Below are 27,057 nucleotides of genomic sequence, written 5' to 3' on the forward strand. Positions count from 1 at the left end.
ACTGAGCCACCCAGGCGCCCCTTGCTTTATGTGCTTTAAAGATGTCATTTCAGTGTCCATGGCCTCCAGAGATGAGAAGGGCTTGCTTGTTCTAATCGTTCTTCCCCATGTGCAACATGTTTTTCCTGTCTGGGTGCAGTCAAGAGTTTCTTTATCTTTGGTTTTCAGTTAGTGGGACTGGGATGTGCCTAATCATGGTTCTCTTTGAATTTCTCTTGTTCTGGAGTTCATTAAGCTACTTTAAATCTGTTGAGTTTATGTCTTTTACCATATTGGGGAGATTTTCAGCCATTTTTCAGCTCCATTCTCTCTGTCCTTCTGGGACACATTTATCCATATGTTAGAGCTTTTGAAATTCTCCCACGGGTTTCTGAGGCTCTGTTCACCTTTTTCTCAGCACGCTCTCTCTTCTTTAGATTAGATGGTTTCTATTAATACGTCTTCAGGTTTACCCTCTTTGTCCTCTGTCATTTCCCTTCTATTGAGCATTTTTAAAATTTCAACCCTGGTATGTTTTCAGTTGTTAATTCCCTTTTTTTCTTTCTCTATTGGTACTGCCTACCTTTCATTTATTGTGAACATCCTTCACTTCCCTGGGCATGGTTATGATAGCTGCTTTAAAGCTCCTGTCTGCTGATGCCACCATCTGATCGCCTCACCATTGGCATCTGTTGATTTTGAGAACATGTCACATTTTCCTGGATCTTTGTATGTTGAATAATTCTGGATTATATCGTAGACATTGTAATGTTTTGTTGTGGACGTGGAAGCTTTTGGTGTATTGCTCCAAAGTGTTCTGATGTTTTTGATTTAACAGGGACTCCATTAGAGTCCACGTAAAAAGTACCCACGAAGTTAAATTTCACTCAGAGGGTCCTGACCTTGGTGTCAGGCCTGTGCCTTCATGCAGGACTTCCTTTTCCTTATTACTGACAAAACATATGTGTTCATTTGCCTTTTGAGAACAGTCTACCCTTTAAACACAAATGTTGCTCTCACCCCAAAGCCATTATTTGTTCCAAGAAATGCATTTTCCCTTGTCTTTTCTTTAGACCGGACCAGTCCTTGATAGCATTTGACTTCTCAGAGCCGTAGGGTATGCACAGGCATCCTTCTTGGCCCTTTGTGGTCTCAGCATCAGGATGAGTCATGCCTATTTATTCTCTGCACCTTCCCGGTATGCTCCTGCTGTTAACTGTTCTCAGAGGCCTCAGTCACCTAACCACAAACTATACCTCCATATACCTGCTTACTTCTTCAAGGATCAAATATTCATTTTAAGAGATCATGTAATGTCAACTCAAAACAAGGAAGAGGTGCATTTTTCTTACCAGTCCCATAATTAGCAAGAATTGTCTTCAAGCAAATGCTAGCGGTTGTTATATAAACGATGTATCTTTCACTCAGTCCCTGCCCCGTATCAGCATTGCATCCCCTTGACCTCCTCATATTAAGAAACCATCCCACTGCTAAGCTGCAAAGCAGGTAATGGCTGCTCATGGGAAGGAGAAGGCTGTTGGTAGTTTTGTTCCTCCAGTTATACATCTGTCTTATGTAAGATGTATAAGATATACCACTGGGCATTAGGATACTTTTCTCCTCAAACAATAATTAAAACTGTATTTCTCAACCTGTAATGATAAAACCACAGCAATACAATATGAGCAGTGCTCTGCCTTGCCAGGATACTGAATATCTGTGAGTTTGGAATATTGAGAGCACAGTGAGGAACAGAGACATGAAGAATTCAGGAGCTTTGGATAGGAATCTTCTGGCAGTATCTGTGGACGAGGCTGAGGGCCTTCGTCAGAGGAACAGCCATGCATTTTTCATGGCCATCCAGTGTGCTTGCTTACTGAGACTGCATCTTTGATAGAGGATTTACTAACTCAGTTTACAACTTTTAGTTATTTTGGCTTTTTGGAATCAAACCCTGACCTAGTTTTCTGTAAAACTAGAATATTTGAAAGCTTAGAGATCAAAACCTACAACTATAACCCCTGTTGTAGAGGTGGGGAAACTGAGGCACAGAGAGGTTCAGTAACTTTCCAGGGTCATACACTAGAAATAGGGGGCCCAAAGTTTGAAGCCTGACCTTGTGATTCCAAAGCCTACTCTTTAAACCATTATATTGCCTCTGACATATTATGGATGTGGTCTTGTTTTTTGTTCTGATCTTCTCCTTACACTATGCTGAACCACAGTACATTTTCACAAACCAGATTCAAATCGCATAGTGTGTGGAGGAAATGAAAGTCTCTGCAGTGGCATAAAGGCTGGAACCAGAGCACATGCTGTTGCATTTGAATGACCTCCATTTTTATTTTTAAAACTAGCAGCCACTTTTTCAAGTTTAAAAACATTCTCATTCATCCTTGCAGCAGGTTTTGGGTGAGAGTTGCTGTCTTTTGCATAGGTTTGTAAAAGCAGGAAACCTTGAGTCACTTGTTCCAGGCCTCTTCGCAGCCTGGAAGCAGACATGTACGTGAAGCCTGGGGTACTGGGTCCTGGATTAGCGGGATTCCTCATCTCTGATTTCTTAACCCTTGGATTGACCTCATTCTCTGAATGGATGGTCTAGGTGATTTCAAAGGGAAGAGTAAGCCCTTCAGACACAACTGACATGTATTTTGGCCTCTTGGGCTCTGTTCCCTCACTCACGGCCTTGCAGGAGAGGACCAATGGCCTCCATTATTGTCCCGCCTGCACTGGGAAGTAAAGCATCGAGGCCTCTTTTAAACAGCATTGATTCCTTTCATAACTGGTATTGGGTCATGTTCACTGCTCCCTGTGTATGTTGAAATACTCATTGGTTTTGTGCTAAATCCCACGTGTTACTCCCATCATCGCTTTTCTCTCTGTTGGAATAATAACTTGGCATCTGGCTTCTCCGCCTCACGACAAAACTTAGGAGGTCTCAGAGGCAATGATTTAGCATTTATTCTCCATTTCCGTAAACAGAGTATCACAGGTCACCCATGGACCTATTTTTCTTTTTTTCTTCCTCCGCCCCCGCCCCCCGTAAGAGAGCAAATGTACACTTTTATTTACTTTACAGTAAGTTTAAATCCTTGAAGGGCACAGCATCACATGGATTCTGTGGCCAATGGCTTTAGCACGAAGGTTGCTTTGGAATTTGGCATGAACCACGGCACTGTTTCCATGAGCACGAGTTACTTTTCCCCAGATTACTCCGGTTTTGTTCAGTTTGCCACCAGGAGTCACTGTGCTCTTCTTTGCTTTGTACACATAAGCACATCTCTTGCCTAGATATAGTTCTGTTTCATCTCAAGCATAAACGTCTTCAATTTTAAGAAGAACTCTGTGCTCTCTCTGGTTCTGGAGACCCCACTTTCTCCAGCAAAAATGGCCTTGGACCACAGCCTTCCAGACATACTTGGCATTTTAGGAGTCCTGCTCCCAGCAGGCCTCCACAGGTTCCAAGATGGCAGAACGAGGTCTGTTTTTCTTATTGGTGCCATTCTTTGTCACTTGGTATGTTGGGCAGGAAGAGAAACATTTGTTTACTTTGAAGAATTTCATTTAGAATTTGTTGAATTGATTTGAATTGAATCACAGCATGTCCGTTTGGATCCAGGAAGATGCAGCACTGAAGCCCACGTGTATGGCTATTTTCGGCATCCTCTCCAGTCCTCTCTATCACCTGTGCTGTAGCTGCGGAAATAGTATATGATGTACTACACAATAGCTCAGAAAAAAAAATTTCTTAAACAGCTCCTGTTTGCTGGAGTCGTTGCTCTTTTTATGAAAGCTTTGCTTGGATTTTCGTTCAGTCTCTCAACACATATTTGTCAGGGCACCGTAAGAAGTTCTGGAGACACACATGATTCAGGGAAGTTACAGTCTTGTGATGAAAACCTGGTAATAAATAGACAATAACAACAAAGTGAGGTCTGTGCTATCAGGGTGTGTAGGAAGACCATCAGAGCTGGTCTTGTGGATTCTAGAAAGGCTTCTTGGGAAAATGGGGGTTTTGACGACGAGTCACTAAATGAGTAGAAGTTAGCCAGGTTAAGAGTATGGACAAGAGCACTGCAAACAGAAAGAGTAGAATATCGATGTCAAGAGAGAATATGCTGTATTTGGTAAAGTGGGTGTTATTCTGCATGGGTATTGAGAAGTAAAGCTGCAGAGGTGAGTGGGGCCCTTGTATAATGAGTGGAGAGGTGATATTCAGACTGTGTTGCTGCAAAACAACTACTACAAACTTACCAGCTTAAAACAACACACATCTATTGTCTTACACCTTCTGAAGTCCAGGCCAGGCCTAGCTGTGCTCTGTGTTCTAGGGTCCCACCAGGCAGCAATCCAGGTATCTTCTGGGGCTGTGGTCCAATCAGAGGCTTAACTGGGGAGAGCTCTCGGGTTGTGACAGTTTCCTTGAGGCTGCAGAACTGAGGTTTCAGTCTCCTGGTGGCAGCTGCTCTCAGTTCCCAGAGGCCACCTGCGCTTCCTTGCCACATGGGCTTTTCCAGCATGGGTGCTTACGTGGCATCTTGCTGCTTCTAGACCCATGGGATTCTCTCTGGTGTGTATGCTAGCCAAACAGAGTTCTGTAGAGTACCGTAATCATGAGAGCGACCTCCCATCACCTTTGTCATATTCTGTTGCTTAGAAGCAAGGCACAGGCCGCACCCATACTCTAGAGGAAGGGACTATACAAAGATTAGAATACCAGGAGGTGAAGATTATTGGGGAGAGGAGGTCACCATAGGTTCTGTTGGTCACAGAAGTTTATACTTTAAAGGGAACAGTTGGGAGTCACTGAAAAGTTTTAAGCACAAGTTTGATGTTTGGTGTAGAAAATACATGGCGGGTGGCACAGTTACAGTCCAGAAGACTAGCTAAGAAGCTGTTCCAACAAACCATGTAGGAGAGGAGGTTGGCCAAGGATATACGATGCACATTTTTCTGGCTTGGTGGTTGGTTGGTGAAAGCAGAGAAGCTGGAGCCAGGAACCAGTTGTAGTAAAAGATCCACATGAGGCTCAGCTCTGGTTCTCGCCTCCCTGAGCTCCAGCTCTGTGGCCTCAGACCACATCTCTCTGTTTGCAAGGGAGTCTGGGGAAGATCATGTTAATGGAGCACAGTCAACTTGCCACCACCAGAAAAATAACCTAAAATACTGGTCTTGACAGTGGAGTCAGGACTGTATCTGTCCATCATGAAGTATTGAGTGCTCGTGTTCCTACGCAATAGCCATCTTAATTTGAAGACTTTTGGCTTAAAGGGCTGCTGTATGCCAGGAGTACAGTGATGCCGCGATGTCATGGTGATGCCTGTGTGTTTTAACTCTTGATGGTCTGGCTAGGTTTGTTGGGCTGTTTCACCCACTAGCTTTTCTTCCTCCTGCAGTAAACAGGCAAGGGGGCGCCTCCCTAACTTGTTGGGATTCTGGTGTGTATTGTTTTCATGGGAGTGAGGGATCCTTGCCATTTCTAGAGAGAAGTTGCCCTGAGGACAAGTTAAAAACGAGAATTTGAACTAAGACAGTGATTGCTCGGCACCTAATGTGTTTCAGAGCACCCTTAATTACCTACCAAGATGTGAGAAGAGTCGGTTTATCATAAGGAAATACACGCCACATTCAAACAACTATTCAAAAGTTAGCTATTTTAATACTTGAGCCATTCTAAGAGGAGAAGTTCTGTGCACTTTTTCCCACTATGAAAAATTCTCAGAAACCATAGTGACTCAGGCAGAGCCTGGAAAATACTGGAGAATCACATGATGGCTAAAAATAAGCACATCATCTCCAGCAGGGACAGTAACCAGGGCAGAAGTAATTCAGTTTTCTGAGTGCTCATGCTGGCCAACCAAGCTCAGGTCCTCTTGGCCACCGCGGGGGCAGGCTTTGTGACCCCTGGCCGGGGAAGGGGAGCCTTCAGGCACTGAGGCTCTGGGTGCAGAGGCAGCCACGCCGTCCCAGGCCTCTCACTCTGAGTGTAGTTCCCTGGCTTGCTCCCAGGGCAGAACCAGTTATCACACTGTGTAATGACCCTGAGGAGTGAATTGGGAGGGACACACGCTGACTCATAGCCCTTGTCACCACCTACTTTTCTTCAGCCTTCCTCTCGGAGTCAATAGCAGATGCTATTGATCACAAAATGTCTTTTAGGTTGCTGTTAACATTGCAAAATGGAAGCCGTATAAAACAGCCAGACATTTGGTGCCTATTTTATAGGGTACATGATGGGGCTTTCTGAACTGGTGCGTTGTAAATGATTTACCATAAAGGAAACTCGTCTTGAGCACTCACTACTCATACCAGGAAAATCACGGCAGTGGCCTCCTCTCTGGCCACTCTGCCTCTGCCCTCACCCTCCTGCAGCCCATTCTCCACACAGCAGTCAGACCATGTCACTCCTCAGCTCGGGACCCTGCCGCGGCTTCCCTTTCCCCTCAGAACGAAAGCCCACCTCCTGACTGCGGCCTCTGAGTCCCGACGATCTGCCCCCTCCTGCACTGGCCCAGGCTTGCTCTGCGGCAGCACTCCAGCTGGCCCCTGCCCCAGATGAGGTAGGGCCTTCGTGTGGGCATCAGGCCTTGCCGTTGCCTGGAACGCTCTGCTCCTGGGCTGTCCAGGGCACCAGCTTCACCCCTCTCAGGCCTCTGTTCCAATCTGACTTTCTTAGGCCTGGAAGTAAGGGTTCCTCCTGCACCTGGCAAGTCTCTTTCAGGGATTCTGGAAGGTTATGCCTCTGGAGCTGTCACAAGAGACGTAGGCTTCTGTGAGGAACAGGACTTGCGGGTCAGGGTGACTGCCACGTGGGCCTGGCGTACGTCTCGCCTCATGTCTCTGCTAGCCTGCGGCAGGACTCGCATCAAGAGGGCTCCGTGATCTTGACCCCTGTCCTTCCGAGGGAACCTGGGTCTAGTGAGGCCCATGGGAGGCTCCTGGGTCTGCAGAGCTGAGACTGGAGAAAGACACGTGCTGGGCACTCAGACACCCGGAGCTGCTACTGCAGATGGCTGCTCACCCTCGCCCTGCTCCTGCGGTCTCTTCTCCATAGCATTTGCTTGCTGGTTTATTATGGCACTTACTAATGTATCATGTTGTTTATTTCTCATTTCTGCTGTTAGAATGTAAATTCCACAAAGGCATTTTCTATGTTTCATTCATTGATTTATCCCAACTGCCTGTAGCTTGCCAGGTACACAGTAGGAGGTCAGTAAATGTTGGCTGCTTGAATGAATGAGTCAGGGTAATTTAAGAAGGAGCACAGACTCCAGCTTGCTGATTTTCAAGATAGAGGGTGAATGGAACTGGAGAACCGAGGCCTTGGTGCCCACTGGTGGTTTATGGGTTAAAATTTTTATAGAGATTTCTTGAAAGAGAGTCTGATGTTCTTACTACTTTAGCACTTTAGTTTTTATCTTGCTAGTGTCTGGAAATGGGAAACCTGTGTACTTCATCATTGGTCGGATCAGATTCGCTGAGTAACAGCACTACTAATGTGAGCTCACATTTATCGAGCACCTACCATGCGCCAGGCTCTTAAAGACCTGTCCTGTGCTGTTCCCGACTCTGGGAAACAGGCTCTACTTTTGCGGTCTTCGGCATCCAGGGGTCCAGGTAGCAGCACCCGGACTGCCGTGAAGGCCACCTGGCGACCGGGCCCCCAAGCTCAGCCACTGCCTCCCTAAGGGCAAGCCGAAGGATTACCACTTCCATACCCGATCCCCATGCCCACACGGCTGGTGTGCTTTCCCCTAGGCTCCAAGGTGCTCAGAAAAGGGGCTGCCCACTTTTACAAGCTGACCCTGAAGTGGCGAGAAAGAAGAGCCAAACTTGGCCGCGGGCTGCACTGGTGACAGAAGCCCTAAGGGCCATGAACTAGTAATTTCAGAATATACGAACCAGCCTCTTAATAACCTGCTGAATCAGAGCATCCTGGAGCCCCCGTTGATGTTCCACGTGGACTGGACTCTGGCCGCAGAGGCGCTTTCCTTTGTCTTGCCCTCAGAGAACGCATTAGGAGCCTACAAAGGGGAGGCGTGGAGCCATTTTCCAAGAAAAGGGTCAGACCCCGAAGCCGTGAGAAGGGTGGGGGCGCAGTCGGTCATACCGCAGTGCGGCCACTCCGGTGTCCGTTTCGGCACTCAGGAAACCCTCTTGCTGTGGGAGCTCCATCTTCGCGTCACTCCAGCCCTATACTCTATCCCCAGCAGTGGCTTTATTTACTTTTATTTTAAGTTCATTCCCATTCCCAGTTAAAAAATAAAATCTGTTGACCAAGGTAAAAAGGATAAGGAAGTGATGGCAGATCATCCACAAATAACCAATCAATGTAGGTACAGTGCATCTTCTGTCATGTTTCAGGTCTGTGGGGTTTTGCTTTTGACATACGGCATAATTGACATACAGCATAATCGTTTCAGGTATAAACATGATTGAATATTTGTATATATTGCAAAATGATCACGACAATAAGTCTAGATTAACATCTGTCACCATATGATTAGAATTTTTTTCTTGTGATAAGAACTTTTAAGATCTACTCTCTGCAACTCTCAAACATACAGTGTTGTTACATATAACCACCTTGCTGTACATGAGTTCCTCAGACTTACTTTGTAACTGGAAGTTTTTTTTGTATTACTTAGATTCAAATTAGTTAACATATAGTGTACTATTGGTTTCAAGATTAGAATTTAGTGACTTATCACTGACATATAACACGCAGTGCTCATCCCAGCAAGTGCCCTCCTTAATGCCCATTGCCCATTGAGCCCATCTTCCCATCTACCTCCCCTCCAGCAATCCTCAGTTTGTTCTCTGTATTTAAGAGTCTCTTATGGTTTGCCTCCCTGTTTTTATCTTATTTTTCCTTCCCTTCTTGTGTTCAGGTGTTTTGTTTCTTAAATTCCATATATGAGTGAAATCATATGATATTTGTTTTCTCTGACTGACTTATTTAGCTTAGCAAAATACACTCTAGTTCCATCCACATTGTTGCAAATGGCAAGATTTCATTCTTTTTGACTGCTGAGTAATATCCCATTGTATATGTACACCATATCTTTATCCATTCATCAGTCAATGGACACTTGAACTCTTTCCATAATTTGGCTATTGTTGATAGTGTTGCTATAAACATTGGGGTGAGGGGTGCCTGGGTGGCTCAGTCAGTTAAGCGTGCAACTCTTGGCTTCCGCTCAAGTCATGATCTCACAGTTTGTGAGTTTGAGCCCTGCATGGGGCTCTATGCTGACAGTGTGGAGCCTGCTTGGCAGTTCTCTCCCTCCCTCCCTCCCTCCCTCCCTCCCTCTCTCTCTCTCTCCCTCCCTCCCTCCCTCCCTCTCTCCCCCCCTCCCTCCCCCCCTCCCTCCCCCCCTCTCTCTCCCTCTCTCTCTCTCTCTCCTCCTCTCCCTCTCCCCCTCTCCCCCTCCCCCTCTCCCTCTCTCCCTCTCCCTCTCCCCCCCTCTCCGTCTCCGTCTTTCTCTCTGCCCCTGCCCCACTTGCGCTATCTCTGTCTCTTTCAAAATAAACAAACTTAAAAAAACAAATAGAAATAAAAATAAACATTGGAGTGCCTGTGCCCCTTCAAATCAGCATTTTTGTATCCTGGAGACAAGTACCCAGTAGTGCAGTTGCTGGGTTGTAGGGTAGTTCCATTTTTAACTTTTCAAGGAACCTCCATACTGTTTTCCAGAGCTGCTGCACCAGTTTGCATTCCCACCAACAGTGCGGAAGGTTCCTTTTCTCTGCATCCTCGCCGACATCTGTTGTTTCCTGAGCTAATTCTAGCCATTCTGACAGGTGTGATTTGGTATCTCATTGTGTATAACTAGAAGTTTCTACCTTTTGACCACCTTCGCCTATTTCACCTACTCCCCAGCCCCCACCTCTGTGGGGTTTTTAACTGAGTGGAAAGGACCCGGGGGTGGGGGGGAATATGCTCTCAAATTAGGGAAGAAGCTGGGGATGACCAGAAGATCAGTTGCCTCCTGAGCGTGTATGCACGCGTGCACATGTTTTTAATGTCTCTGTGGCTCTTGTCAACAGTTTTAATGTCATATTTTTAGCTCCTCTGTTTATGACTTTGGCAGAAGGAATACAGCAGATTAAGTGAGAAGAATGTTTAAATTCCATCAGAGCTCCGGCCATGAAGGATAAAGCCTAGTACAATGCTTTTCTTTGCTTTATCGTTATGAATTCATTGGGCCTCATATGGCCCAAATGTAGCATTTTCCATAAACATTAAGCTACTAATTATTGACATTAGACACAGTGATGCTGTGGCTTCACTAAGACAGTGAATAAGGCTACTCTTTGTTTTTTTACAACTATGGTTAAAATGTCTTAGAATCATATTTAGACACCAAATCCTAAAGGCATTAATTAAGACACAACTGCTCAAAGACTAGCATTGTAAATCACGTCCACATCCAGTGAGTAAAGTCAGAGAATTACAGGGACTTGTACAGAATTTATGTCTATTTTTCTCTGCTTCTGAAACTCCTTTTTATTTTGAAAGGGAAAATTAGGGAGAGAGAGAAAAGCTTGAGGGAAAAAAAATTCTTGTAAAACAGGACTACCACTAATTATGTTTTCGGGACATCAAATACAGCTTCAAAAAAATTTTTGGAATGGTTGATAGCTGCGAGGAAAAAAAAAAATATCTGCCGTATAGCTGAAGGAGCTGCACTCTCTTTAAAAGCCCTTATGTAAATGTTTTTCATGTAAGCATCACTGAGCACAGAAGCATGGGAAGGCACAGAAGCGAAGTCACCGTGGCCCTGGGTGCTTCTTAGGAAGCAGGAAGGCAACTACTGAGGACCCCGATATCTGAAGCCGGGATAGATGCTATCCAGGACATTATTGGGTCATTTCACAAAATGGAATATACATGGTAACTTACATAAAAGTAATAGATCAATGTTAAATTTGCTGATATTCATAATTACAATTTTCTAATAACATCCTTATTCTAGTAGCCCGGGTAAATGGCAGAATGATATCTGGCACCCCAGAAGCTGGGTACACTTTGGAGTATGTTTGCTTGAAAGGAGACAGCAAGACTTTCAGAGCAAATAAACAAAAATACAGTTCTTAACAGTCTAATGGGTGTCATATACCTTAGGATATCGTTTACTATTCTAAAAAGTAAACCATGAAATCATTAAATAGAATGAACAAAAGCCTTCATTTTTACTTTTATGAATTTTACTATTTAGTATTTCTCAATGTGAGAAATAGCTGTGAGGGATAGATTACTTCCACATCAGATTATAGCTTGTGATGATTTAAAGAGCTCACTTTATCTTCTTTCGAAAAATGAGCTTTCAGTTTAATGCTTAATTGTCTAGGTTTTAAAACTTTAAACCTCTGACGATACTAAGATCTTCCGCACGGCCTTCCTGTTCTTTAATTTCTTCATCCCTTAAAAGCAGTGTAAATGCACAGTTGACGGGACACCTGGGTGACTCAGTCCATCAGGTGTCCGACTCTTGATTTGGGCTCAGGTCACGATCTCATGGTTCACGGGATCAAGCCCCACATCAGGCTCTGCGCTGACAGCACAGACCCTGTTTCGGATTCTCTCTCTCCCCCCCTCTCTCTGCCCCTGTCCTGCATGCACGTGCACTCAAAATAAACATTTAAAAATAAAAGCACAGTTGACTAGCACTGCCCTCTCACACCTCATTCATTAGACATTTATTTCCCTTTGTTATCAGTTTCTTTCCAAACAATTTAATCACAATTTCAAAACCCCTGATTTTAAATTTCAAATACTAATTACTTCCTCTGTTAACTCAGTTTTTCAAATTTATTTTCCATTCCTTTCTCCAGCCTGTGAGTGACTGTCCGGGGCGGGGTGGAGGCGATTCCATTGTTTTCATCTCTGTCATCTTGAGAGAGCCACAAGCTGCATGCATGTGTACCAGGTGAAAGATGGGGACTGTGCACCCCAGCCAACCTGGACAGAATCCATGAGACAGGGGGAAGAAGCCGTACCTGCCGCTGCAGCATCAGTCACTGCAACAGCTCCGGCCTGTCCCCCAGGAGCCACGTAGGGTCTCCTGTGGCCCCCTGTTCCTCCCCAGCGAGCTTCCTCTGCTTATTCATAGTTCTCTGCCTGATAACTTGATCTCGCAGGGGGCTTTGGCTTGCCCACGACGCTTCCACTTTTGCTTCATTTCAGGTTTTTTCTCAAGCTGCATTTGATGATGTCCTAAAAATATAATTAGTAGTGGCTTTTACAAGCAGTCAGGTTTCTATTCCTTCCGTGTTTTTCTTTTAAAGTTTACGTGGGGCTGGATAGGGCAGGGTGTGAGAATGAGTGTCTGATGAACATAGGTCAGCTGTTGCAATGAGCCACATCCTAGCCGCCGCCCTGCTTAGGGAGAAGTGCCCAGGGTGGGTCACGCACTCTAGGGAAGCCCCTTCTGCAGGGCGCTGTTTGCTTCAGAAGAGGTAATGAACATGGCCTTGACTTGGACGGCACAGTACAAACTAGCTTGCCCCTGCCTACTCAGACTTAAATGCTCACTGACTCGATTTCCCTACGTGAACTTTGTCTTGGTTCCATCTAGAAGGGCCCAGGTGATAACAGAAGAGGATCTGAAAACCAAGTAGGAGCTCTCTGGGGGAACTTGATGATGTTTTGTTTGGTCTCCTTTACGTATTGTCAGCTCTTGCTGTCCGTGACTTGGACGTTGGCCTCAGCCCCTTGAGCTCTCCCCGGTTTGTTGACCCGGATAGATACCTCTCCTTGGAGTGGTTTTAACGTTATTGATAAAAACGTCTATTGAGCGTGGCCTCTGGGTCAGGCATGGAGCTTGGCCTTGGGAACATTAAATGGTAAAACAGATGCAACCCCTACCTGTAGACTTGAATGGGAGAATAGGCACAAACGGCCGTGCGGTTACAGGGGACAGGTGCTGCGGCCTCCCGGAGCGGCATCGTCCAAGCGGATATCTGCATGGCACTACACTAGTCCCTCAGAGGAGAAGAGGAGTGTTTGAGGTGAGGGGGTCGCAGCATGAATCATGCTTTGTGGTCATGTGGTTGGGAACACTGCCTTGTCCCTGGGTACAGTGAGTGTGGCCGTGCCTGGGCCTTTGTCCACAGCTGTCGCTCCATGAGATCGTGAGCTCCTGGAGAGCAGGGATCTCCAGTGGGACGTGGTTCATGGTAGGTACCGGGTAAACCTGTATTTAGTAAATAAGAGGTGTTGAACTTCCCTCTGGAAGCTGCTCTCTGTCAGATATGATGGATATTAAAATATGACGTATTGCTGATAAAAAGGCCTGAAGTAACTTGATTTTTCAGAAGCTTCTCCCTCAGCGAGGCTGGCTGGTAGCTGCCCTCAGAGGAGGCACTTTGCCAGGTCAGCATGCCCTCACCCTGCCTCCTCTGCTGTTATCCACACGGTTTTCTCTACCCTGCCGGCATGGCCTGTACAGAGCCTGGCCAGTGGGGCTGGAAGTGGTGTTCGAGGAGTGTTTTCTGTGGGCTCCTGCAGAGATGAAGGGTTCTTGCAACTTGATGTGAATCAGAAATGAAGCAGAGCATCAGCTCTCTAGAATCCTTGGGAAGGTCTTCTGCATGGGCCAGGTTTGCGGGTCACTGAAGATTTACCTTCGGATACTGAAATATTTTAAGTCCTTCCCAATTTAATGTTTCATTTTAAAATATATTAGGCCTTTCCCTGTATTTTTAGAAGAAAATTCTCTCTTTTCTTTGTAACGGATTTTAAAGGGTATGATGTTGTCAGTGCTTCCTGAGGGGGCGTATGACTTCATGTTTATAACTGATGACTCCAGGCACCGGAACTCTTCCTGTTTGCCACTTTGTAATTAGGAGATTAGTCGAAACTTGTAACTGCTGTCAGTATACTTGGCTTCATAACCCCCTGCCTGTTTCTGATCTGTTGGTGCTGATAAACCTTGAGACTGGAAACCGCATAACCACGTTGTATTTACTTGTTCATGTATTTATTTCAACATTTGTACCTTCACTAAATACCGGTTCGGCCCAGCGTGGTGCTAAGTACTGGGGTTACAAAGGTGATGAACACTGGCCCCTGTGTTCCCGGAGCCTTCTGGAGGAGGAGTGTGCAGGATGTGGTGGGGAATAGGGCTAATGGAAATACATAAGAGGAGCCTCTCCACCAGCCTGAGCTACCACATGGTCGAGACTGTGTTCAGAGTAGAAGGGCCTGGGTGGGCCGCGGGTAATGACCCTGATTTTCTTAATCCACAACGTGTGTAAATTTCACCACATCTACCTTGTTGCTTCTGTTTTGGCTGCAGAAGCCATTGCCTATGTCTGTGTCATGTTCTAGGTTGTGATCACCTATTAGGAGCTGAGCTTCTGGTGGGTGAGCTCTTACCTGACGTTAAGGACCTTCTTTCCCCTAGCTTCTATCGTCATTAGTGATGCTATTTAATCACTTACGATGCTGAGCCCCAGACAGCGCCCCTCTCCGGCCCCTGCTGTAAAGGCGTATCTTTCTTCCATCGTAGTAAATAAATCCTAGGCCAATATCTTGACACACATGAATGTCTTTTTCCCTCCAGACTTCCCACTTAACGTTTCAGAGTCCGTCATCGAGCCTTTCCTGGATCAGTTATGCTTGTTGTAATTGTCGTGATTTTTCAAGTTCTAACATTTCTTCTACGTTTACTAGCTGTGTTCTGTAAAGATCTTTATACCCTCCCTCCCTCCTTTCTCTGTCATTATAGACTGGAGTTTTATTTATTCAGTGTGTTCTAGCACATGAGAGCCATTACACTTTTGACATGTAAAACTGTCCCAGCTGTGGCTATCTGGAAGGGAAGCACCTTCAAACTGGCCCCTGTTCCCGTTGACCTTGGCCCTGAGCACATCCTTGCTTTGCGACACAAGAAGGTGTCCCAGGCTCACGCCATACCTTTCCTGCCCCACCCACGGAGTCTGCCATCTCTCAAGAAGCTCTTTCTGCAGAATAAAACGTAGACACCAGCACGTAGGCACCTGGAGCACACGCTGCTATGGAGATGTCATTGCTCCCAGGCGCTTTCAGTGGCTAAACTAGGAAACAAAAGAGAAAAAAACCTACACTTGCTTTGAATTTTTTTCTAAAGTATTCATCTGTTATAAACTTTTTTGTTGTTTGTTAGAAACTCAACTATGGTGATGCTTTGAGGTCATCTCAGAACCTTTCCTCTTAAAAAAAAAAATCTTAAAATCTCTTAGTTACATCAGTTTTTCTTCTCTCACCAGAGGCACAAAGGACAGCTTAATCTCCTATTAACTTGAGGGGGGGAAAGTCCTCAGAAAGATTAAATAAGCTGCCGAAGATGGCACTGTCCTTTTAACGTCGGTGCTTTTTCTAAGTGTATGTCGGCTACTTTTGTGATTGGACAGAGTCCTTGGGGATAGCTTTTATACTTCTTAGTAACTCCTTTATACATTTGCAATGTATCTAAAAAGCGTTTCTAATGTTGCCTGTATTTATAATCTATTCTGGTTACTTTCAGGTGCGGCTAAATCAAGTCCGGCATCTAAGCCAGGATCTACACCTTCTCGTCCCTCATCAGCCAAAAGGGCTTCGTCCAGCAGCTCAGCATCCAAATCTGATAAAGATTTAGAAACACAGGTCATACAGCTTAATGAACAGGTAACCCCTCAGCCCTGGCCCTGTCTCTGAGAGGGGAGGGACCAAACACCTGTAGGCCTGAGATAAGGGAGGGCAGGTGAGGGAATCTGGTTCCAAATGAGTAAGAATAAAAGGAATCGTTCAGGCAGATGAAATCAGCGGTCCGCCAGGAATATAAGACGTTAGTCAAAAATCCCAAAGCTGTACATTAAGACGGAAGGACAGATGACTCAGCCCCAGGTAAATGCAGGTTTGTAGGCAGCATCCCCCTCCCCCACACCTCAGTGCCTGTCCGGAGCTCCAGGCCAGACTCTGGACTGTCTGCCCACTTCTGGCCGGTCGAGATAGCATTCATGACTTTAGTCTCTCTTCCTCCTTCCTTTCCTGCACAAGCTATTTGTTAAGCTTGTTCTGTGTGACAGACTCGGTGCTTGGTGCTAATATAATGGTAGTGAGATAGCTAACCCTCCCCTCCCCCCCCCCTCCCCCCCGGCCCCGGAGCTTACAGCAGTTGTATGGGGTAGGTGATCTTGCAAACAAAAGCGAGAACCTAATGCTTGCCACGACAGCGGATGTTTCATAGCGCAGAAGCACTGACCCCAATACTGGGGGATCAGAAGGCCATGGTTGTGGTTGAAGTCGAAGAACTTTTCCTTCTCATCTAACATTCTTCATGGTTATGGTAGATCTAGCTCTGCTGCCTTTGAAAATTTCCATATAAAAGTTTAGGTATGCTTTCTACTTAACGATAGCTAATTTTGCCTGAGATTATATGTAGCTTAAAGGTAATAAAACGATTGGTAGCATGAGGCCCACTGAAGAAGCCACCTGCCCTGACCCTGAGGTGCAGAGTCTTTTATCCTGGCTACTCCCACTACCCGGAGAGGAGCCTCTATTCAAGGTTCTTAGGCTGTTCCCAGCCAAGTGGCTGGGCCATTCCCAATGATTAATCGGATTCCTGATGAGCCAGCAAGAGTCTGGAAACCATTTTTGAGATAATTGTATATTTGCAATCAAGAATCTAGTTTAAAAGCAGGCAGCTGCTTAGCTAGGGTATTTCTTTACAGTTCTGATCACTTCAGTGAAAATAGTGAAACCTTAAGTTATCCAATGGACAGGACTTTGATTTAGAAACTCTGGAATGTTCTAATTACCTGCTCATTCTCAGTTGAGAATGGTATTCCCAGTAATGAGTTTTTCTCACATAAAAGGCAGGTACGACAGCCATAATGAGCCTTGGGCCACATGCCTAAGGCTCAGAGCAAATCAGAGTAGACCTAAAGAGATTCAGGCGTGGGTCTATAATGCTTTAGATTTATAACCCTTTTCTCATAGAAACCCAAGTTCTTTTGATATCTTGATTATCTCATGTTTTGTCATGATTTCTCTCCTCCCTGTTGTTTCCCCTCTACCACACCCTGGTCTCCAAACTTCCAACCCAAAGTATAACCACACAGAAACCTCAAGACCCTTCCTGCCCCTCTGCCATTCAGCCTTAGTCCACCAGACCCACTGCCTCTCCTTGGGGCTGGCTCTACACTCATTAGCTGTCCGCTTACACAAAGAGCTTCCCATCCCCAACGAGCCCAGACCTCATCCTACCATCCAAAATGTCACTCTAGAGAGGGGAGAGGGAGAAGAAAGGAACTTCCCAATGGTCCTGTAATTTCTTTATTACTTCCAAAGGGCTTCACTCCCCCACCTATCCCCTGATGCATTTACATCAAGGAGGAGTGAGTGTGCCCATCTTCCCCTCCCCAGTCCCTTAGAGCGAAGGTTATACACACCCCAGATTGTGAGCATTCATTCAACTGTTTACTGAACACTTACCCAGACCCATTTCCATGGTTATCTATTATTGCCCCCTCCATTTTCTGCCCTTGTAACCTGCAGGATGGCTCCCTAAAGCTGATGGGTAGCCGCAGAGGCATTGCTATGTTGGGACTCAGGACTCTAGGACGAGGAAATGCCTAGGCTGGAGAGTGAATTATATGTCGTAATAGAGAAAGTGACGAGTGCCATAAACTTGAAGAATTCTCCTTTTCTTGGCCTCCTGCCTCTATTCAGGCAGTCTCCCATGACATGCTATAAAAGTACCACTGTGCTAGACAATTCCAATGATAGAAATGAATCAAAAGACAGGGGAGAAAAAGACAAAACTGAAATAATTAGGGGCCATTTATGGCAAGTGGGTTAGCAAACAGGAAGTAGGGTGGAGTCACCACTGCGCTCAGCGACCCCTGGGGGCTGGAGAGTGGGCGTCAGTTGGCTTGGACGGATGCTGGGGCTTGGGCGGCCTCCCTAGGAGGACGTGCAGTGTGCAGACGCTGAGGGAGGGGAGAACTGGGAGAAGAGAACGTCCCCCCTCTTGTCTCTTCCTCTTGACTTACTCAAGGGTCCATCCCCAGCATCCCCTCCACCACTTAGGCTTCTGGTTTGATACATGAGGGTGCAGGTGGCATCACTCTGCATGAGTGCGACTGTGAACATGGACTCTCCTTTGCCAGTTGGCTATCCTCATACACTTGGGCCTCTATCACTTTTTACCGGGGACGTCTATAGCTGTGTATCTATTGCCTGGCGATCTGGAATACCACCCAACGCCAACCTTGACTGGATATTTCTACAAAAGTCTCACCTCTTTGCACATTGTACAGACCAAAGCACCCTCAAGAGGCAGACAGACCTAGTTTCCATGGGTTGAAGTACTCCAGAGACCCTTCTTGCCTCCTTCAGGGAGCGCTGACAGACTCAAGACTCCTCAACTGCCAGAGATCTGTCCACTGGCACCAACGCAGGCTTCAGAGGGATTCTGTGGCCAAGCCTGGGGAGGAGGGTGGTTTGTTGTAAAGCAAGGAAGGATTTCTAGAAAAAGGGAAGTTTTCTTTTTCCTGGACTTGAGGCTGCTGGTTGCCTTCCTTTCTTAGAAATATCCCAACCATAGCATCATCAAAAATAAAAGTGAAAGCTAGGGAAAGCTGCTTTTTGAGCAGGGTGTGAGGGAGGCACTGAGGTGAACTCTGAGGGGCCATATCCCCGAGGCCTATGCCGGGTGTGCAGGAAGGGGACCGACACTGCAGATGTTTGATAGGCGTTTGATAAATAGCATGTCCAAAGGCTCAGGGTTACTAGAGAAGACAATTTCCCATTCCAAATGTCATTTTTGGAAATTCCGTTAGGGTGATTTTTTAATACACCGAATGACAGATTTCAGCTGATGGAGACCATGAAAGATTTAATTTACCTCATGACAAATATTGTCTGTGTAAATATAAATGCACAAGGGGCTTAAAAAAAGGGATTCTCGGGAAGCAGGAACAGGGTCATGGTTTAGGCCTGTGAGTAGCTACTGTGCTCGTAGGAGTGGGGCACTGTCAGCTTTCCTTCAGCCCGGGTGACACTGCCTCACTGCTGGCTCCTTCCCTGGCGCCATCTCCGTAATCACTGTTGAGAGGCCACCCAGCCCTGGGAGGTCCTGGAACCAGCATCCAGGGAAAAAGGGAACAAGGGCTATTATTCTGAGGGAATAGGGCTTCCTTCTTGTAGTCTTCCCCTATTTCCTGCGATGTCCCCAAAGCTAGAGCCAGAGGAATTGAAACAGATCCACTGAACCACGCTTTCAGTCTTGCCCAGTTTCCCTCATGTAGCTAAGACCCAGTTTCTCAGTAGAAAGACTTTGCCTAGTGTGGCTCAGGAACATTTACGAAGGGCTCCACAACAAAATATGGTTACCTGAAGAAAGTAGGGTCCTCAAAATACATCTCAAGTAACCACAGTGCTAGCCCTCTCCTCTGCTTCCTGTCTTTGCAGAGGCTGAACAGAGTAGAAGGATGTGCTCTAGTCTGTGTTAAGAGAGGAGGAAAGCTCATTCAGGGTCTGGATGCAACCACCTTGAGCAGAACAATCCCTCGGACAGTGGTTATGAACACTCAGTTGGCAGAGGGAAGGACTAGTGTGTTGTTGAAGTTGGACGTTGTGGCCCAGGCTCAAGCTCCATTGCCTAGCAGTCATTTTGGCACACCTGTCTTTGCATGTTTCACATGTTATAGGCAGGTGTAGTTGGTCACATTGTTTATACTGGATTTTGGGGGAATTTTCTTTCCACCCTCACTCCCTTGCAGGTACATTCATTAAAACTTGCCCTTGAAGGTGTGGAAAAGGAAAGGGATTTCTACTTTGGCAAGTTGAGAGAGATTGAGCTACTCTGTCAAGAGCATGGGCAGGAAAACGACGACCTCGTGCAGCGACTAATGGAAATCCTCTATGCTTCGGAAGAACACGTAAGTGTGAGGAGAGCCCTTGACTCTTGGCTTCTAAAGCGATGCTCTTGGTCAAGGTGTAGCAGTCTGTGTGTCTTCGGGTGCTGCCCTGGGATCCCTGAGGATTATGACTCCTCCTGTGCGTGTGCTATTCCCAGAGGAATAAGTGTCATCATCGTCGTCGTGATCCATTGACCCCTGCTTGTGGGATGTGCGTTCGTGAATTAATCTGGGAAGAGATGAGTGGATGGGGGTGGGAGGGGGAGAGTAGGAGGAATGATTGAGAAAACTAGGTTTATGCAGCCAGATCTTAAGTGGTTTGCAGCTCTGAGCAGATGAGCAATAAAAGTAGATGTAAGGATTCTTCATGACAGATCAGAGTATGGTTAGAGGAGGAATTAGTCTAAGTGTTTTTCGCATCCCCGCAAGCCCGACAGTTTTTATTTCAGAGCCGGTTGTCTCGGTTACTCATTGCCAGTACAGACCGGTGCTGTACAACAGCCCTCAGTTGAAAAACGCTTTTAGAATTCACTGCGGGGAAGACCTGGCTGTCGGGCTTGCTACTAAGGAGCATGAGGAAGGCGGGGACCCGGGAGGTGGATCCATCCTGGTGATGGAAAGCAGGTGTGAGGAGCAGCAGAGGACCAAAACTCTCAAGAATCAAGGAGGGGAAGGGAAGGCAAGGCAAGGCAAGGCGGGAGAAGAAGTCTGCCAGTGCAGGGAGTGAGGGGCCCCGGCACCAAGACAAGCGTGGGAGCCTGAAGGAGCGTCACCTTCTACAGGGCGGCCCTGTGGAAGATGCAGAAGAGTAGGCGGGGGTCTCAAGCTCTTCCTGAGGCCGTGTTGAAGCTGGGGGAAAGAGTCTGACTCTGTTGGCCCAGGAGACCTGGGGCTGCACCCAGAGCCCGATGGTCGAGTTGCGTGTGTTAGCACTTGGACAGAATGGAACGAGTCACCGGCAAGGGTACTTTATGACTTATTCCAGCCCAGTACCAGACAAATGTTTACTCCACGTAAGATTTGGAACTCGAGGGATGAAATCCGAGGTTTGAGGCCTCTCCACTTTTTTTCATTTCCCACCCTTCCCCCCCACCACTTTTTTTTTTTTTAAGCTTCTTTCTCAGTTACCATTGGCTCAGACTATAGATCTTGAAGTCCTGGGACGCTGCCTTGCCAGGTCCCAGAGGCAGCGATGGCTCCACAAAATAAGGTTCTCCGTACTTTCAGATCTGATGGCAGAAAGCTCCGGTTGATGTCTAGTGTGCCCGCACCACCCTGAGTGCTTGGTAGTCTGTCAGGTACTATGTGAATTACAGTTATTCTCTTCACAAGCTTGTGGGAGGCTAAATCCAATGCAGTCTCCCCAGCACTGTGTAGCTGAAGGACCAGGCCCACTGAGGGAGGACGGCAGAGCGCAGGGCCAGATCTATCCCGCCCTGTGCTGTCGGCAGGAGGAAAACCCTTGCGATGGTCACCTCAAGCCGGATCTTGTCCCCAGGCTCCCCAGACGGAGTCCTTGTATAGGGGCGCTCTCAAACTCCAAATTCAGAGTTGACACGGGCCACTGAATGCTGGTGGCAGCAGCCGATAGGCAGGGCTGCCCCAGGGGAGATTCCTGCCTTCTTAGTGTGCTCCTGCCTGAGTGCCTGTTCTTCAGGAAAACACAGATGAGCCCTACGTGGACATTTCAGGTGCAGGTGTTTGCTGGAGAGGCCTCTTTAAGTCTTTATTTGATGGTGGCTGCCCTTTGATTCTCCGAGTCAGACGATCCTAGAACAGAATGTTTGGAAGATACAGAAATGCAGATAGCAGGGCGTGTGCAGCAGTGAACAGGCGCAGTTCAGTTGACAGTTGTAGAAACTTAATGGAAGGTTCCAGAGAAGATCACCTGACATCTCTGCAGTGCCTCTCTTTATCATTTTCAGGACCTTTTCCCTCACGGGCCAGAGGTATCTCGGCTTATTCATTGGTTAACTGCCGCCTTGTCCATCTGTCAGCTGAGGTGTACCTGCTGATACAAACGGGCAACTTATTTCCTGAGGCACTGTCACAGAAGCCACTGTTAAGTGACCTAACAATTCCTCCCCCCTCAACCAAAAGCTCTTAGGAAGAGCTTGTGTTTCTGTCACTGGAGGAAGCATGGGGTGTGCGTAAAGGGGACAGAGCCACTGCCTCGGTGAGGCAGGCAGACGGGGCACCACTGACTGGAGTATGTTGGAGTAGGATACATGTGATCACAGACACATAAACTTGGGTGGTGATCATGGACAAGGAGCCTGGAGCAAAGACTTACTTGACAGAGAAGAGGACGTTTGTGTGGGCTTCAAAGAACGACTAGGACCCTCAGCAGTCCTGGAGCTAAGGCAGGGAGAGGATTTTTCAGGCAGAGAAAACAGCATGGACAGAGGCCAGAGGAAAGAATGGCTGGATGAGGCTGGGGTGCGTGGGGGCAGCTGAGCCTGTACATCTAGGAAGGAGGGGGCCTTCGGCACTTCAAGACCCTTCCACCTTTCTTTGCCCCCATTTTCTTCCTGTTGTAGGCAAGAGCCTTCTTCAGTACTGCCTTCCATCTTCTGTAATTATCATAAGAATAAGGAACTCTAAGGATACAGCTAAACATTCAGAAAGATGTGATGGATTGATATGCAAATATTAGAATTAAGCAGGTGGCACTCCAGGGCATTGGTCACATATCTGGCATAAGTTTTGTCTGGCCTCCTGCTTACATGTGTGTTTGTTTTCTTGTGTGGGGTGTAAGAAGACAGTTTTTTTTCTGCGAGCCAGCCTACATGGTATCGTGTGAGGTGGGAGCACTCAGCTGTGCTATGCAGTGTAACTGCCTCAGAATTAAAGATTTGTCTGCAGACTTTCAGACCACCTTAGCTTGTACCCCTAGCATTAGCAATCCATTGGTAAGCTGGGAGGTTTGCTCTTTATCCCAGTAAGAGGGGCCTGGGGTCTGCAGTTCCTGCAGATGGAGGGCATCACAATGGGGCCCTGTGACTGAGGGAACTGCCCTCGACGAGCTGGAGACCACAAGCCCCCTGGCTGGGCAAGTATAAACGGGAGGCCAGGGGTGAGGTCTGATCTTAGGTCTGATCTTAGCTGTAGCTGGTCCTACAGCTTGGTACAGGTTCACAGTATTTGAATCCAAGCTTTGACGTTCCGTCCTGGGTCAACTCCCAGTTGTGACGTGAGCAAATAAGATTTTCTGTAAAATGTCATACGGATCCTCCTTTTTGAGATCTTCCATGCAGCCTAACACACGCAAAACAGGTAAGAAAAGTACTCTTGAGACCTGCTGAAATCCTAGCAGTGTGAAATGAAGGCACCACACTAGCATTGAACAGTTAGGATGATGGATGAATTAACATCCCTGACCCATAGAGGGGATGGGAACTCGGCCAGAGAGGCAGCTGTGCAGCCAGCCAGTGAGCCCGCACACACGTGCATACACTCGGGGCTGCAGCTTGTAACCTGATGGAAGCATGAACAAGGATGGAAAGCTTAGAGGAGTGATTGGTTCTGGGGTGAAGGCAGGGAGAAGAGGGGTCAGCCAGGAACAGTGGCAGAACAGACACTTGCGAGTTCCCAGGTCACCAGTCTAGGTAAAGTCCCACGACCACCGGATTTCTTTTTTGCCCCTAGACAAGAGCTAGAGCACTTACTGGGAAAAGCCAGTGACAGTCCCTGCAAGAACTACTCCCCTACTCCCACAAGAATGGCACTCGCCGTTGAGGCACGAACTTTCGGAGCAGAGAGGAGCAGGGCAGTGGGCAGCTGCCATGAGGGCCCGGGAGCAAGTGGGGGGTGGGTAGGGCCAAAGGATGGCATTGTGCAGGCAGAGTAGGGTGTTGGACCTTCAAGCTTCAGAGGCAGGCGAGCGGTGGGTGCTGCTGATAGGGTATGGTCCTGGGCCCGGAGAGAGCTGACCGTTTGTGAGTAACATGCCTCTGGACACTGAGCCAGAAAGGGACAGAGCTAGATTTGAACCAGGGTCTTCAGTGTGATGGCCCTTTGTACTGCTGTCCCAGAAAAGGTGACTTGTTAAAACTTTTTCACTTCTAGAATATATTTCAGAGAGTTCTCCCACCAAGAAGTAATAATTGCAGCTCACACAAGTATGTGTTATGAACCAAACACTGTTCTATACGTACCTTGACTTCTCTGTTGAATTCAAGGACTCCACTGACTCCTCGATCAGTGAAACTTAGGGAAAACTGTTCAACGGGTACTCCTGTTACAATCCCCCATTTTACAGATGGGAAAACTGAGGCACTGGGCAGTTAAGTTACATGCCCAGAGTCACCCAGCTGGTAAAGAGCAGAGCCAGGATATGAACTCCAGAGTCTGTGTTTAGAACCTTGACATTTTACTGCCTCTCAGAAAATATGCAGCATGGAACCTTGGCTGAGAGTCTCAAATCCTCTGTTGTTTTGTCCTCAGGGATTTCTTCCTTTCAGCACAACCTGCATTGAGTTCTGAAATAAGTGAGGTAGGACACAGATGGATGAGTCCCTCTTGGTGCCTTGAGTAACCTCAGGACCCAGTGGCAGAGGCCACAGTGTGGAGACAAGATGACAAGCCCGTTTTATAGCCAAGCTGGAAACAAAGCACTACAAGACCGGGGAAAGAAAGAACTGTGGCTCAGGGGAGAAGACTGACTACGGTCGGTTGGATTGGCTTGTCCTAAGGGCAGGGAACAGACCTGAAGGCAGGGGTCTCCGGCTAAGAAAGGAGTGCATGTGCCTGCTGTGAGGGGCCACATGCGTGGCTCTAGGCCCGTGCGTGCCTTCTCGAAGGAGCCATCGGCGGTACTTAGCCACACTCCCTCTGCTTGGGTAATAAGAGCTTATTCTTTGTGAGGTCACAATATCAACGAGCTGACCAGGGTTGATGCTCCCTGGAGTTGGCGTTCGTGGGGTTAGGCAAATCAATGACTAGGTCTTTTGGAGCCAAGCAGGACACCTCACCCCTCCAGGTCCTGGTCAGTGAAGGACGCACCAAGGCCTCACTTTCCCAGAGCAGAGTCCTTGAGCTACAGCTGCTGAGCCCCCCTGGTGGAGAAGCCCCCCAAACCCGCATGTCTTCCTTGCCTTACCACCGCAACCAGCCGGGTCCGTGCATCAGAGTAGTAACAGATCACAGCACAGTGTCTGCTACTACTAGGGCAGGACAGGGAAGGAATCAGAAGCGCCACATCCCCGGCCCGTGGGGTTGGGTGAGACCCGGGGCCCAGTGCTCACAGTGGGTTCCCTCGTGGTTGTCAGGATGCTTGTGAGGCAGTGCATTCAGTTCTCTTTCACAAGAGCAGGAGAATAGGAAACGTCTTCTATGAAGAGGTCTTTCCAAGACAGAAGGAGTGTTTGGTGCGCAGACCCCGACAAGTGTGTTCTCGAATGACCCGTCCGTTGAGCAGGGAAGCAAAGGAGTCTGGGTGCACGCATTGGCTCCTGGGAGCGGGGAAGCGCCTGGGGCGCCGGTGTGCCTATGCCCATGCCCCCTCCCAGCCTGAAGATGCCGTCCTGGGCAGGGGTCGTGGGGCTGTGGCCTCTGCAGGGCCACCCACACATCCATCATTCCAGCCGAAACCTCTCCCCCTGTGCTGTAGGAGGGTCACCCGGAAGAGCCGGAGGCAGAGGAACAAGTCCACGAACAGCAGCCCCAGCAGCAGGAAGAGTACTGAAGGGTCCTGGCAGCTCTCAACTTCGACTTCGCGTGGGAACTTTTCTTCTGGAGAAACGTGTGGCCTCCAGCTCAACAGAAACCAGTTGTTCCCAGTCTGCCGTTAACACCAACGCACTGTTGCATACGCCCGCCACGGCGCTCGGTTCCCGTTTCCTTTGCCAAGACCCATTAGCAGCCGGCCGTGTGGTGGCCTACCTGAGAGATCGTGGGGTCACACATCTTCTACTCACTTGGCTGCTTGAGATTGATTCTGCTCTTTTCATTTCTTTCCAGAACAACTCTCCCCACCCCACCACCACCAACACCCCCTTTTTATCCTGGTGTGAAACAATGGTAATTTGATATATGGTATTTATATTGGCATTTCTCAACCCAGTGTCACTAGATGTCACACATTTGTGGTGCTTTGATGTTTGCAAGTCTAACCTCTGAACATAAATTTGGTCAAATAATAAATTGGAACAAAGGGAAAGAGATACTTGATATGAAAGCCATAAGGACAGTGACTTGTTTTATAGGGAAAACCAGTTTCTCCCTCTACTCCCAACACTTAAGGGAAAAAAAAAAGAAAGAATCAAAACTAGGACTTCAGGGCCCAGTGTTTTTCCCTGAGCATGTTAGACAAACTCACAGTTAGTTTTGAAAGACATTCACTCAAGGACAACACCATCTCAACTTAGCTCTCCATCTGCTTGCCCCACCCCACCCCCCCTCCCAGGTTCTCATGCTGTTTTCTTTCTCAGGGTCCTCTTTGGTGGGCAGCCCCTCTCCCTGTGAGCTGTCAGTAAGCTACAGTCCAGAGGGGGTCTGCGTAGGTCCCGGTCCTCCTGCCTCTCTCTGGGTCTCTGCCCAAAGCCTGTCCTCCACGCTAGGGGACTCCTCCTGTAGAATGCCCTGAGGGTGTGCGGCCCGAGAGCGTGAGCGTCAGGGTTCCGCAGTGAGCTGCACACTCGCCGGAAGTGAAGACCACCTTACTAGGAGCATCATTCCAAGGGAGACGCCAGCTTCCCAAGTCTGGTGTTGACACTGGAATGACAGCACAGGAAACTCTAGGACTCCCAATACCTTCTGGAATAAGGAATCTCCCCTCGTTCATACTGTGGCCCTCCTTGTCATTGACCTTTGATAACCTTGGCAATTCATAAAGAGAGGAAACATTAATGAATTAAAAGCATTCCTTATTTTTTTAACAAATATTTGCACATTTTCTTAGTATCTTTCCAAATCTGCCTCTTTTATTCCTTTGACAGATGGTATCCCTTCCTGGATCATTCATTTCACTTGGTTTCTAACTTCAGATTTACTTCACTTGTTATTTGACTTAGCAGGTGCAAGCCAAACAAGTGTGCCCACCCCACTTGCCTCCTAACTGAAAAGCTTAAAATAAATTTCTGAATTATGTATCCTAAAGCTTTGACATTTCTTTATTAATTGATGAACTAATTCTCAATTCCACCATTGAAGCTTTCCACCAAAAGAAGTCTTCTCAAAATCTTTTGC

At 47.3% G+C, this 27,057-nt stretch overlaps 1 protein-coding gene across 3 annotated transcripts in view; it reads left to right on the forward strand.

The window, feature by feature from the left end:
• Nucleotides 1–26,967, forward strand: part of MAPRE2 (microtubule associated protein RP/EB family member 2) — a 158,626-nt gene extending 131,659 nt beyond the window's left edge. For all 3 annotated transcript variants that reach the window (XM_019465418.2, XM_019465417.2, XM_019465416.2), the window contains 3 exons: nucleotides 15,492–15,631; nucleotides 19,732–19,890; nucleotides 25,481–26,967. In XM_019465418.2, coding sequence (XP_019320963.2) covers nucleotides 15,492–15,631; nucleotides 19,732–19,890; nucleotides 25,481–25,555 — 374 coding nt within the window. In that variant the 3' untranslated portion in view covers nucleotides 25,556–26,967. The remainder of the gene's footprint in view (nucleotides 1–15,491; nucleotides 15,632–19,731; nucleotides 19,891–25,480) is intronic.
• The last annotated feature ends 90 nt before the right edge of the window (nucleotides 26,968–27,057 follow it).

Source organism: Panthera pardus, unplaced genomic scaffold, assembly GCF_024362965.1.
Source record: "Panthera pardus isolate Hobbes unplaced genomic scaffold, ASM2436296v1 HiC_scaffold_15, whole genome shotgun sequence".
Classification (NCBI taxonomy): domain Eukaryota; kingdom Metazoa; phylum Chordata; class Mammalia; order Carnivora; family Felidae; genus Panthera; species Panthera pardus.